A 14,615-nucleotide genomic window follows, 5' to 3' on the forward strand; every position below is an offset into this window, starting at 1 on the left:
ATGTATTATCGTTTTACTAACAGCGTGACAGTTTGCTTGATAGGGCGTGTTAAAATTTTGCATGCAGATTATCATTTTTTCTCATCGATTGGATGTTTGATTTCAATAGAATCAATAATACTTTGCATATGAAACACAGAACACAGCAATACCACTGACAATACTGACCAATCGCGTTGAATAAACAACAATTACATGTGAACGGACAAAGCAAGTTTTACTTCCTATAATGATGATATTGATAGAGCTACGTACATAGTACAACAGAAGCAGAGTAGCCTTACTAATTCCATTCTTTAAATTTTCTTATATGTATCCAAAAACCCATCCGGTCAAATCACAACAAATATAATACATGCTAAACGAAACGGGCTTTGACTGACCACGTGTTGCTGGTGATTACAAATGCTGTACTGGTAAACAATCCTTCACTGAGATTGGCCAGTATTATCAGGGAATTGTTTTATTCCGAGTTTCATATTCAAATTAGTATTGATTCCATTGATCCAATCGATGAGTAAAATGATAATCAGCACACAAAGTTTTAGCACGCCCCATCAAGCAAACTGTCACGCTGTTTGTAAAATGATAATATACATCTGTATATTTTCAAAGCCCTGCGTCTCATAATTCAGAAGACACAAGTCTAAAGAGAAATTCAGACACGAAGCATACGAGGGGGGTGGGGGGGGGGTGCTGGCCCTCACCCGTACTTTTTTAAAAAAAGGGGTCGCCCCCTGTTTTGTTGTAGTATAGTAAAATAAGGGTAATGACTAAGATAGATTCAGACACCAAGGGGGACAGCCCCCCGGCCTCCACCTTTTCCAAATAGGCTGGTTGCCCTTCCCCACCCCACTTTTTGTTACATTATAGTAAATTAAGGGTAATGCTTTCCTTTTTTTTTTGGCTTGTCCAGTTTTTTTTTTACCAGTTAGATTGAATTTTTTTTCCTCTCTCTCTCTGATTGCCCCCCCCCCCTTTTTTTTCAAAAACGATATGCTACATATCTGAGATTTGCCTTTCAGGTTATTTATGAAAATTAGTTCAAATGTCAAGTAGACCTTCTACTGGTATTTTTCATCATATGTCTTATGACAAACGGTGCATCCCAGGTGAAATGATTGCTCAGCATCACCCTTCTCTGCAGGTGACACGAAAATAAGGCAAAGTGCAAAAGATTTGCATCACATGGAATTAGAACAAAAATCATAAAGCATGTAGCATTTATTTCTCACAACATTTACATATTTGATGTGAAAAATAAAACACCAAATTTATATTGAATCATACCACATTCTTATCCGATACAACATGGATTATACTGAAGATGATGATTGACAAAGATTTGATTTTCATAAAATAAATATATATTCATTATCAATAGACTTTGTATACTCATGTGATGCTACTTTATGTATATATACATGTAGATGAAACTTGCTCAAGAATCACACTTTTGTAATGACTGTGCCATCTGCAAGTTACAGTATCTGAATGACTTGGCCTTGGAAGATAATTGCTATTTGCCAGACTGATTTTTAATTTACTTTATTTCATTTTTTTCTCAACATAACAATCTAAGATTTATTTAACATTCAAAAATCAAAATCACCATAAATTAAGATAAAGGGGAAAATAAAACTGTCTAGTTTGCCATGTATTTTTCTCCTTTTTTGCATGATACTATATACCATATCTTAATTATAAATGTAAAATGAACTGGTGAAGAAAACATCTGTGACACAGAATAAAACTGACTCCTTCAATTCAGTGTACAGAAATAATCCAATATGGCAATAAAAAGAGCACAAATATTAACAAATGAAACCAAATCCTGTTTTTATTAGAGTATCACCATTGTTGATCATTATTATTAATCATCAAATAGTTATATCTTTAAATTAAAGATGCACCGACAAATAAATTACCAGGTATTTTACAAAAATTCAGGCAAGAGACATCCAAGTCTTTATAATTGAAAAACTTTGTTAAATCAGATTAACTGTCCTCTGGACATTCTGCTCTTTGGTCTGGTTTTGACCTTAGGTACCATTCTACCCACGCTCCATCATACACAGGAACGGTCTTACCCAGAGTGGATGCTGCAAATGACAGAACACACGCAGACACACCTAAAAAATAAAATAACAAATGTTTAAAGTTTGTACTTTGCATGTTGCCCTTCAGATTTATTTTTTTAAATTAAGCATGAAGTATCCAAATAATGGAAAGGCAATTTTCTAGATATGTTTTTATAGCATCTTTAATGAAAATACATGCATAAATAACCTTCATTTATTAAAAAAAAACTTCAACACAAATATGAAACTATGAACAAAATTATGGGCATTTATAAAGAAATCAAGAATGCCTGTCGATTTCATCCATATGGTAAAGAATGGGAGAGACTTGTTGAAGGTTTGAATCTTTACCAGAGCCACACGAAGCCACTATTGGTTGCTTCAGGTCTATTCCAGTTTTCAAAAACATTTCTTCCAGCTCTTCAGGAGATTTCAAGGTCCCAGTATTCTTATCCACCACTTCTCCATAAGGAATATTTTTGGCAAGAGGAATGTGCCCTGGTTTAATTCCTAAACAATATATATTCCATCAATTTTCACAAGATATTTGCCTATTAGTTTGATCAATACATTCTTTAAATCAGCTTATCAATACAACTCAAAGAGGCATAAAGTCAACTCAGAGAGGCATATTCAAGCATAAATGAACAGTGACTTAATCAAATCTATGTTTCAGCAGCTTTGAAAGCAAATTGAAATTTTTTTATTAATTTTCTACAGCTTCTACATAATAGTGATTGTATAACTATATTGGTCATAAAAGTATATCTCTATAAATAAATATAATCTAATTTACCAGGTCTTGGTTCTGGGCCTGTTCCATGAAATCTATCCGCACCTCTAGCATCAACAACTTGGAAAATCTTTGAGTTTAGATTATTTTCAACATCTTCAAAACTTTTAACCAAATCTGGGTTAAACTTTGGATTAAAAGTTTCTGTCTTCACATTTTCTATTGTGTTTGATGTTGGTAATCCATCCTCACACCATTTCTTAAAGCCTCCATTTAAAACTGAAACTTTTGTATGTCCAAATACATGAAACATCCACCAGGCTCTTGGAGCTGAGAAGAAGCCATAACCATCTGAAGCATCATAGACAATGACATGTGTGTCATTGCTTATTCCTAGTTTACCCACATATGCTGCAAAATCCTGTGGGTTCGGCAGCATATGTTCGTATTTTGAGGTATTATCACAGCAGTCTGCAATACTGAAAAACTGAGCACCAGGAATATGTTTCTGTTTAAATTCTTCATAAGGATCTCTCTTGGCTTTTGGTAGATAGTAAGAGGAATCTAGTATTCTGAGTTTGGAGGGAGCATTTGAGATGGTATCAAAAAGCCATTTTGTAGAAACTAGAGACTTGAAACTCATTCTGCAAAGAGTCGTCTGGTTGCTGGATCAAATGATTCACCTATATGTCCTGACTTTTGGAAAATTCTCTTTCTCACAAATGTATAAGTTTTATGATGAGCTTCTGAGGTTCCTGTCTAGACAGCCTGTTAAATGCAAGACCTGAAGAAAAGGAAGATCATTTTAATCTTCATTAAACTAAAGATAAAAGAAAATCAAATGATAAAGGCCATAAAGCCCATAGTTCATGAGTAATTTAAATGTACCCATATGTGTCGCAAAAATTGGATTCTTCTATTTTGAGGTTTAAGACTTAACAAAATATCCAACACTGAGACTGACTTCATAAGAAAAATAAATATTGAGCATCCAACATAAGCAACAAATGTTTAAAAAGATTATTTGCTGTATTAATTTAATTGAATATTAATTCACAATACACAGTATACTTAAAATATAAATTCAAATCAACAGCAATTTAAATATCTAAGTATTGGCCGGTTATAAAGTAGAGATGTTATATCATTTTCAAACACTATGATGATTATGTTAATGAGTTCTTTTATCTGATTTGGGGATAGACCTAGGCTAAAGCAAACAATTTGGCAAATGATTTGATTTGCTTTCACTTGTTTTGGGCACACAGTGGCTTGCAGTTGATTAACATTACTGATAAAAACATTGAGGTTTGATAATAAAGGTAATTGATGTTTCATTGCTGGGTATACAGAATACCTGGGTATACACATACAGACACATAAAACGAAAACCTCTAGAACTTGTCATGTGTCCTTTTCCTCTGAGTTCCTGTATTTTGTAAACATCCCTTACATCATTAAGAAAATTACAAATTTCTCAAGATATTAAATCGTTACTGAAAAACTAAAATGTTATCTTTTAATTATTTTTATAATTTGAATTTAATTTGCTATCGTTAAATATATGATTTTTCCTATATTCAAAGATTTTATTTTTTTTATCGTGGATATAAGGGGTTGTTGTCATGATAAAGATGGCCGACGAGGAGGAACAGGAACCAAATAATACGTCAGAGAATGTTAAATTTCCATCAGAACGCTCGGCCAGACAAGCTAAAAAGAACGCCAGATTAACACAAATTATCCTCAAGAATGAAAGAAATGCAGCTACGAGACTTGTATGCATATATTTTAGAAATTCTTTTTGTGTATTTTCTCTCAAAATGACATTGAGATTGGTGGGTTGACAGAATTTTGTTCAATATGCTGCATTCTTCATACATTCAAAACTTTTTAATCATATGCTTTGTATGAAATTGACAAGAAAGTGTAACGTAATCAAGCTATACAGCTTAAATAAGAATTGATTGTGCTGGACATGCTATTTGCATGTTTGTTTATATTCATATTGGATAATTTAATCTAAACAATACAGTGTATTTTATTCACAAATCTAGACGTGAATATGACTGCATGGGCAGCAGGCTCAGTCTATTTTAGCCCTTTCCCTTAACATAAAAACTATTTGCTTTCTTGTGCGTAAATTATTTGGACTTCATTTGCATATTCAGATATTTTACTGCGATGCTGATAACTCTTTTCCAACATTATATTCTTAATCTTGGATAGATTTGTATGTAGATATCAAGTATACTCATTATCAATTATATCATTTGTGAGTGTAGGATTTGTAAGTATATACAAATTAACAAATTGATGAACAAATTAATTGAAGAAGTTAATAATTGAAAAAAATGAATTCTTAGTGATCATCTATATATTGGGTGATCATAGGTCACTACTCACTTGTTGCCTGCTGAATTTCGATCCTTTCATTGCATTAGATAAAGTTCCAAACATAACAATCTAATTAATTTACAGGGATTTATCTAGCTATTTTGTTTTACTACCGTTTTATATGTAAAGGGGAAAAATGAGAGCCGCAGAAATAGCAATATGAGCGCCGGAGGCGCAAAAGAAATATTTAATTTGAGGGGTTACAGTTGTGCCCCCCCATAAAATTTTTAAAGAAATGGAGCAAAATCCTGCATTCTTAGAGCTTCTGAGGGTCATTTGTGGACCTTTACAAAGGCCACAAAAACTTCACTTTTTGGGCAAAATACTAAATAACACACACAAAAAAAAATTTAACCAGGTCAGGATTTTATTTAATTTTTTCTCTAAATATATATCACAAATCAATTCTGTTTTTCATGTTTCACTACTAACATTGTTTTTGTTGTTACTCCATTCTTCCGATTCATAGTGATATAAGCTCCATCTAACTCATCTACACTTTTCTTTTTAACTCTGCAATCGCACGCGTATCTTTCGACATCATGGACTTGGCACATGTTTACCGATCAATATCAAATAAAAGCTTGAATAATATATTCTTTCTTTTAAAAGCGTTTGAATGACTAGGATGGTAAATTAGCTGTAAAACTTCAATCGGACAAAAACGGAAAATTTCAGAACAATGTTTTAAGTATATTCTCCGTTTAATCGGAGAATTTTAATTGAAAAAGGGGAATTTTTGCACCTTTTTCAAGAGGGGAAAGGTACCGTTTACCGGTAGTAAAAACAGCCTTGATAAATCCCTGATTTAATAGGTTTTATTTCATTATCTTTGAGAATAAAAATAATTATATTTGACTTAGATAGTGTGAGAATATCAAAAAGATGATGTACATGCACTAAATCAGTAAATGATAGGGTCTGCAAAATTTCAAGAAGTTATGAATTTCTGTTTTATAGCTGTTCCAAACAAATGATCATGTAATTAAATAAAAATATTCAATTGTCTGCCTTTTTGATTTTAGGTTTCAGCAATTCTGAAGAAAGCTGCAAGTGACAGGACAACTGAGGAATTGGAAGTTTTGTCAAAGTCGCCTGAATTAACAAGTCGACTCCAGAAGCTAGCCAAAAAAAGAGATGCAGCAAAATCAAGACATCTTGAGGTATTGCAAAATTTTATGAAAAGCAATAAATTAGTTACCTGAGTAAATTCTTCATCTCAAACTTCCTCAAAACCTTTACCAAAGAGCAGGACAATACCATGTATTATTGTATATAAAATTTTATACTGTATTTTCACAACACCTTTTCCCCCATGAAATATATATATATATTCTATACATGGAACAAAATCTTTATGTATTTGATTTTCAACTCTCAATGGTTAAGAGCATTAATGTAACATACTGTAAAAGCAGAAATATTCGTGGGGGATTAAATTTCGTTTATTTCGTTGTTAACAATTTTCAACGAAATTAAATCCCACACGAAATTTTGTATGACTATATATTGAATAAGGTTACTTTCAAAACAACGAAATTAAATGCCCACGAAACTATTTTATATGACAAATCAACGAAATTTTACCCCCACGAAAATTTGTGCTTCTACAGTATCCAGTACAATAATGGAAAAAAATTGGCATATTGAACAAGTCCACTGTAGCACTGGTTTCAGCATTCATGGCAGTGCAGGTGGCCAACAAGTGAATTTTACTCAAAGATTTTGAAAAGTGTAATTTGACAAAATTCTTGAGATATCAAAAAGAAATTTTGGGCATGAAAAGTTCATCTTAAAAATTACAAAAGATGCAAAAATTGCACAAGTTGACATTAATTCTTCAATACCTTAAGGTGGAGGATCCAGAGGATGTGTTGCAGTGTAAGTGCCAACAACTTGCCCAAGCCATTCAAGCCTCAAATAAAGTGGTGGTGTACACAGGTGCTGGCATTAGTACTGTAAGTATACAGAGTGCAATATTTCATGGCTTGTACAGGTGCTGGATAAAGCACTGCAAATAACAAAATACAATATTAATTATTTGATAGATTGTAGAAGTGCTGCCGGTTCAGGATTAAGCACTGCAATTTCAAGAGTTCAATGTATTTGTATAGTGTACATTACATTTTCACTGTCACTAGTAATATATAAATGTTCATATTAAGTCATAATTTTACTGAGGCATGCAGCTGGCCAAAATATACAAAATGATAATTTTGAAATGTAGAATTGCCTTAAAAAAAAGTATGAATGGTTATTTTCTTTAAAAAAAAATCTTATTATAGGCTGCTTCCATTCCTGACTACAGAGGACCCAATGGAGTGTGGACTTTATTGCAGAAAGGCCAACAACCTGAGTTTGTTTTCATTTTTGAATTTCATTTAGGAATTTTTTTTTTTACAATTCATTGACAAAATGTTTAACACTATGGCATAAGTTAAGCATAGTTTTTTTTTCAGTTTTTATGATAACTCCGTAAAGGTTTTATCAAATTTACAATATCAGAAAATCATATTTATCTGGCAATAACTTTCATAAATTCTTTGATAAACTTAAGATTTCAGTTTTTATACCCCCGCAAATGAAGTTTAGGGGGCTATATTGGAATCACCATGTCCGTCTGTCCGTCCGTCTGTAGACAAGATTTTGTCCGGACCGTTTCCCAGAAACTGTTGGATGGATTTGTCTGAAAATTTATACACTTATTATTCACCATATTAACCCTTATCCTGCCGAGATAGTTTTGGCTTATCAGCACAGCTGCTGCCGCGAAAGTTCAGTGTAAACAAACCAGTCAAAGGGAATGCAGAAAACTTTGTTATCTGCCTGTATTATCTTTATTTTTCTAATTACACTAATGCAATCTGCAGAAAACTTGCACAGCATAAATATCCCTATCTTTCGATATAATATTTATAAATATATTTTTTATATTTATAAGAAATACATGCATACTATAAAGACAACTAAAAAAGATGTGTTTATTAATAAATTAAGCTATAATTAATATTTACTCAGTGTGTATGTTAAACCTCAGCATCAATATTCTCCTCATTAATAGATTCTTCATCTGAAACCGTCATATCTAATACTTCATCTGAATTAAAGCCACGCAGATTTCTGTTAGCCATTTTAGAAACTCTCTTTGTTTTGATACTTTCCTCATTTTGCCCCAGATTTCACACCTACCATCACTGATTGGTTCAGTATTTTTATAAAACTATTTTCATTGGTCTGTATTTTTGTTACTTTGATTCATACATCTTACTACAGTGCTGAAAATAGCTTGGAATGTAGCATCATATGAGGAAACCCCCCAAAACGACCTGAGGTCGCGATTGGCAGCAGCGGTACTGATAAGCCATCACGACTCTAGGTCGCGATTGGCAGGATAAGGGTTAAGGTGTGCACCTGGTATTTTCATCATGATTGGATGATTTTTCTGCATTTTACAGGCGTTTTTTCTTTTTTATTTTGTGATTTTGTTTTGCTCATAACTAGAAAACTATTAGACTTACAATCATCAAACTTGGACAATTTATGCATCTTGGGTAGAAGGTGTGTCACGACCTATTTCAAGGTCACGTTGACCTTTAATTTAAGTGATTTTTAAAAAAAAAACTAAGTCTTTAAAATTTTAAATTTCATAATCCTAAAAAATGTAAAAATATAGTTGTATCCTTATTAAAAAATGCTAAATTAAGTAAAAACTTATTTTTTCATCATATTCTTTACAGCAAATTCTGTAACAAATGTTAATGTTTTGAGAGGAATTCAGTTTGTCCCATGGGCATAATTATCAAGCACTGGTCAAGGAGAATTTTGATAGCAGAAATGTGCATGTCAAATTAGAGAGAAATTAATGAGTTCATTATCGGGAGTTAACTGGCAAGAGCATCTCTAGATCCGATCATGCAGTGTTATCTTAATTTATCTCTTGGGAGTTGGGCAAAAAGAAATGACCTTATATTTGGTGTAATGTAATTAAGAGTTCTTGATGGCTGTAGTCCAGATAAAGATCTTTCAATTGGTGTAATGTAATTAAAATAAATTGATGTTTTAGTGTATGATTAAAACTGAATTAGTATTGTATAATATAATTAAAATTAAACTATACATGTGTTCATTGAAAAAAAAAAATGCATTTCAATTTTTATATATTTGCAACAAATTGCAGTCATGTCTCAGAATTTTAAATAGTTTAAAGAATAATTAATTTTTGATTTTTTTTTATTAGACTGTAGCATTTCCATTATTTCATAAAATATGCAATAAACAATTTGAAGTTGCAGATGGATATTTATTAAGCTCTAACACAGCCAGTTTAGAATTATATGATGTATTATTTGTTTTAACATGATAAGAAATGGAAATTAGATCATTGAAATCTGTGTCAATCTGTTAATCAAGGTTACTTGATTTTCTTGCACCCTAACCAATTTATGATTATTGAACAATATTTGACGGGCGTATCATGCTGTGGCGGGGCACTTTATTAGACAATAGTGAACACCTCTTACTAGATCCATAAGATATTTCTGAATTGGCACCTACTCTGAAAACCCAGCGGGGGTATTTGTCCCTATTGGACAGTTCTAGTTTATATCTGTTTATACAGGGCCCAAGATTTGAGTGATGCAGAGCCTACACTAACACACATGAGCATCACCCAGCTTTACAGAAAGGGACATGTAAGTAAATTACCATTTAAAGAATCTTATATTTATGACATTTTATTTTACATTTAGTTCCAATAGTTGAGTTGTTAGAAGTACATGTGCTTGGTGTTTATTTTTTGTAGATAAAACATGTGGTCTCTCAGAACTGTGATGGTCTCCATTTAAGAAGTGGATTTCCTCGACAGATCTTATCTGAAGTACATGGCAACATGTATATCGAGGTTAGGACTACATATACCATGAACAAGTTTATAAATTAATATTTGGACAACCATTTCTTCAAAGTAACTTGTATTATTGGTTCCAAGAAAACTGGCTGGATTAGACAACATTCCAGATTAGACAACATTTTGAACAATAAAAAGGATTTTAATTTAACATTGTATTAGGCAACATTTTGGACTATTCAACAACCAGATTAGACAAGTTTCACTGTAAATTGTTTTTTTTTTCATGTAATTTTTGTTTCACAATATATATATATTTTTTTAACATTTTTCTCAGGTGTGCACCCATTGTAAGCCTCAGGTAGAGCATATCCGATTATTCGATGTGACAGAGAAGACGGGGGTTCGACGCCACAGCACTGACAGATCTTGTCACATCTGTGGGAAACCACTGAAGGACACCATTGTTCACTTCGGCGAAAAGGGTGGACTCAAGTCTCCTTACAGATGGAAGGAGGCCGCAAAAGCTGCTAACAACTGTGATATTATTCTATGTCTTGGAACCAGTTTAAAGGTAAGTACAAGCACAAATATCAAAAGTTAGGGACTTTAATATTGATGCAGTATCTGATTATGAAATTTGACAAACCATACCTTAAATACATGTAGGTTTGGGTTTATATACATGTTTGAAATGAAATTGTATAACATTAATGTTATTTTTGAAGAAGGAAGGGGGAGAATAAATTTGTTTTATTAACATGAAATAAAAAGATTACAATGCTAAATTGTCTGATTAATATTTGAATAGATATTAAAGAAGTATCCTTGCCTATGGTGTATGGACAGAAGACTCCACAAACGACCTAAACTGTTCATTGTCAATCTTCAGTGGACTCCCAAAGACGACACAGCTACACTGAAGATAAATGGTAGGATAACAGTAAATTTAATCATTCATCATCCCATTGCATTGTTCTTTCCTTGAACAGTTAAAAATTCAGCTGGATCATGTTTATTTTTTACAGGTCGCTGTGATGAAGTCATGAAGAGAGTTTTAGAGATGATGAGGATACCCCTTCTTACTTACAACAGGTGATTTTACATTTTATTCCTATATGGTTTTCTGATTTTTCTGATATACATGTAAATGATAGTGATTTCATAGCCATTGCAACCTTTTTTATTGTAAAAGTGAATTTATTTCAACACATGTACATCATGTGAATCGGCAGGAAAGCCATATGGTTGGCTCATTTTTTTTTTCCAATACCAGCTTTTATGTAAATTTAATGCTAATTTTATAACAAAGGATAGTTATAAAATTTGAGGAAAACTAACACATTCTTCATCTTAAAAACTTATTGCATCAATAACTGCATAAATGTACACTTTTTATAGCCTTATATTTACCAATGTTCAATGTTTTATAGTATACCATAGAACTTTGTTTAACATAAAGATGTCTTTACATTTTCAGAGAGGATGACCCAATTTTCAGCATGTTTTCAGATCTAAAGAGATCTGAAAGACTTTCAACATCAAAGAAAATACTCATGATACCTAATACTCTTCACAAAAGGAAAAATAGGAAACCGACCAAAGAACTCGACAAAGTGAATATGCAAAAAGAGGAACCACCAAAAGAAGAGAAACCAAAGGAGCCTTTGTCTGTGAACTGTACAATGGGGAGTAGTGTCCCTGTCCAACCCTTTGTTTCCCCAACAGACACAAGACCAGGACCACCTCCTTTACTTAATCCAAATAATGGTAATCTGTTTCCCCCCCTTCCAACATTCATGAACGGAACAAATCAACTACCCCCACTCGTGCAACAATACCTTAATCTGAATGCACTTATTCTTGCCTCAAACATTCAACAGATGTCAAGTCAGTTACTGAACAATGCTTGTGAGAAGTGTAAGGTTAGACGAGATTTGAACTGTCGCTGTATGACTTCTTTGCCTCAGGGACTGGGAGTGCCCCTCCTTCCGAGATTGCCTCCCTTTCTTCCATTCCTGCCTCCCCAACCCTCTTTGCTGGATTACCCTCGGATGGGCATGCCAGCAGTCCCCCCTCACTGGCTTCCTTCTGCTCAGGGAATGTTTCAGCCCCCTTTAAGTGCACCTTCCAATAGCGTGCGTGCTATGCTGAATGACCACTGCTACCTCAACAAAGCTCAGATGCAAAAACTGTCTCCCCAAAGTCAGGTCTCGTCTCCTCCAGTCTCGCAAATACAACCTCCCCGGCAGAACAAAACCAAGTCTTCCGAGAATGAGATATCAAATCCTAGGATCAAAGTGGAATCATCCAAGTCTTCCCTAAAAAGAGAAAGAACTAATCATCCGTCTGTCACTTTTTCACTTGAGAGTCATTCAGATGAAGAAAGTCCTCGTCTGGCTACATCTAATCCAGACATCCAATTTCAGGACAATCGTGTGAAAGAGGAAAATCAAGAAAAACCTTTGAACAGCATTAACAAAAACAAATCATGGCCCTCTGTGATAACCAATGACAATTTGACCTTGGAACGATCTGTGTCGGAACAGCTGATTTTTGATAAGACAAAGGAGGAAGAGGATGAGGCATCTCCAAACAAAAAACGAAAAATCGTACGAAGCACCTCCGTTCCCGGCTGGTTTGGGAAGGGACTGAATCTGAAAAAGAAAAGGAGAGTCTGAGAAACAGATGTTTTCAGTTGAGCATTTGAAGTGAACAGTTTGAATGTTTTGTGCATTTTTTTTTTTTTTTTTTTTTTTGGCGTAAAAGGTTTCATATATGTTGTGTTTCTATACAATTCATGCTGGTGCAATATATTTTTTCCCTTCTCTTGTTTTACTAATCATATACTGGGTAATAATTGATATTTTCACATGATCTCATAATGATTCTAGTACAAAGATTTGATTTAATTGATGGTTTTAATCATGTGAGAAGATATTTATTGCATTGTGTATATGTGCATTTATTTTGGTATGTTGTACTAAACACTAGTGCTTTTCTACTTAAAATTTTTGGAGGCTCTGGGTAACATTGATGTTATATGTGCATAGGCACTATTTATTCTTATGTCAGAAATTAGAGAGAAAAAATTATTAACAGTTTTGTTCCCAAATATTAAATTAACGAAATTACTATTTTCACATTCACTTACCGGGTAGCTGTAATTAATAGGCATTTATTTGAAAGTATATTTTGAGGGTACTGGATTATTAACCCAGCAATGGTAGTTAATTAATTTTTTTTAGAAGACAAGTAACTTTATAGAATCTTGCTAGGAGTTATTCTACCAAGGATGGATGTAACAAATTCATTCCATTGTGGTTTAAATTGCAAAAGTTTCATCGTTTTACATTGCCTTAATCAAAGAATTAAGGGGCTATTTTTGTACAGAGTTTGTAACAATGGTCCGACAGAATTTTTTCAGTTTTGGTGAGCTTATGCTATTCCACTTATATTGCATCACTGTCAAGGTCAGTGAACTTGTGTGGATGATGTATATACTGTATAGGCATGGACACTACCAGACTTACCTTAGATCAATCATATGTAGATGATGTTTCTTGAGATGTCCACTAACAGTAACGCTTCAGTTGCACTGACTTAAATTTTGGGACAGTAATCTGGTTAATTTTTTTTTCAGATCAGTTCTATTCATAAATAATTGGTGACCAAATTTGCATGGATGACATCATCAAAGGATGGATAGTACTAGGCTGTGTCTGAAATATATTCCCAATGAATGACCAAATGTATTACAAAACAGATTCATTCTTAAGACAAAACTTTTGCATGGATGACGCATCAAGGGATGCACATTTACCAGGCAATTGTTTACCTACCTGGACGATCTGACCTAGATTTTCAAGGCCATCAGAACAAAGATAGGTGTAAGGTCTATTTCCAAGAAAATATAAATTGTACCAAGACCAGCCCTGCATTGGTGTGCCTCAGGAGATGAACATTTAATTGATATAAGACTTTGCCTTGAACTATAGACAATATTTGTAAAGATGGGATTTTTTTAAAATCTTTGATTACTTATGTTTTTGTCAACTGTTCTTAGACAATTGTCAGCTAAGTAACATCTAGAACCATATATGTATGACATCTTGAATTTGAATATGTAGAGTCATCAGGTTAAGGGCACATTGATTCATCCTTAAAGAGGGTAGTGCACTGTAAAGAATTCAGATTTAATTCTCTGAAAATGAAACAAAGCATGTACATGTATGCATTGAATCAAAATTGCAAGGGATGCATAGCAGGTTAACTTGATACTACTTAGTTTTATAAAAGGAGTTGAATTTCTTGGTTTCTTATTGTAAATTTTTCTATAGAGAAGGTATTTTTCGTACCCTGCAGTTGGCCAGTAGAACAATTTTGTATGTATATTTTTGTGGTTTTTAATTTCACTTTGGAATGACGAGTTTCATTCTCTCTTTTTATTTATGTTTTGTAACGGGTGACAGAGAACACGATTCTTTTGTAATGTATCAAGTTTTTGTTGACTACTAATTTCGGAATAGAAATAAAGCCAGATTTGGTATAACTGTTG

The 14,615-nt window shown here is 33.2% G+C and overlaps 2 protein-coding genes across 2 annotated transcripts; one reads left to right on the forward strand and one right to left on the reverse strand.

The window, feature by feature from the left end:
* Positions 1-1,814: 1,814 nt before the first annotated feature.
* On the reverse strand, positions 1,815-4,263 carry LOC134233759 (3-mercaptopyruvate sulfurtransferase-like). Its single transcript, XM_062715761.1, has 4 exons — positions 4,207-4,263; positions 2,878-3,598; positions 2,433-2,591; positions 1,815-2,132 (listed from the first exon to the last, which is right to left on the reverse strand). The coding sequence occupies exons 2-4, from the start codon at positions 3,455-3,457 to the stop codon at positions 1,999-2,001; spliced, it is 873 nt and encodes a 290-aa protein (XP_062571745.1). The 5' UTR covers positions 3,458-3,598; positions 4,207-4,263; the 3' UTR covers positions 1,815-1,998.
* Positions 4,264-4,442: 179 nt separating this feature from the next.
* LOC134233761 (uncharacterized) lies at positions 4,443-14,609 on the forward strand. The gene is made up of 10 exons (XM_062715762.1): positions 4,443-4,592; positions 6,237-6,374; positions 7,065-7,169; positions 7,497-7,567; positions 9,830-9,902; positions 10,013-10,111; positions 10,395-10,631; positions 10,869-10,989; positions 11,086-11,152; positions 11,538-14,609. Exons 1-10 carry the CDS (start codon positions 4,449-4,451, stop codon positions 12,736-12,738), a joined length of 2,256 nt encoding a protein of 751 aa, XP_062571746.1. The 5' UTR covers positions 4,443-4,448; the 3' UTR covers positions 12,739-14,609.
* The last annotated feature ends 6 nt before the right edge of the window (positions 14,610-14,615 follow it).

This window comes from Saccostrea cucullata, unplaced genomic scaffold (assembly GCF_032062105.1).
Source record: "Saccostrea cucullata isolate Sc308-1 unplaced genomic scaffold, CSIRO_AGI_Scuc_v1 ctg484, whole genome shotgun sequence".
Taxonomy (NCBI): domain Eukaryota; kingdom Metazoa; phylum Mollusca; class Bivalvia; order Ostreida; family Ostreidae; genus Saccostrea; species Saccostrea cuccullata.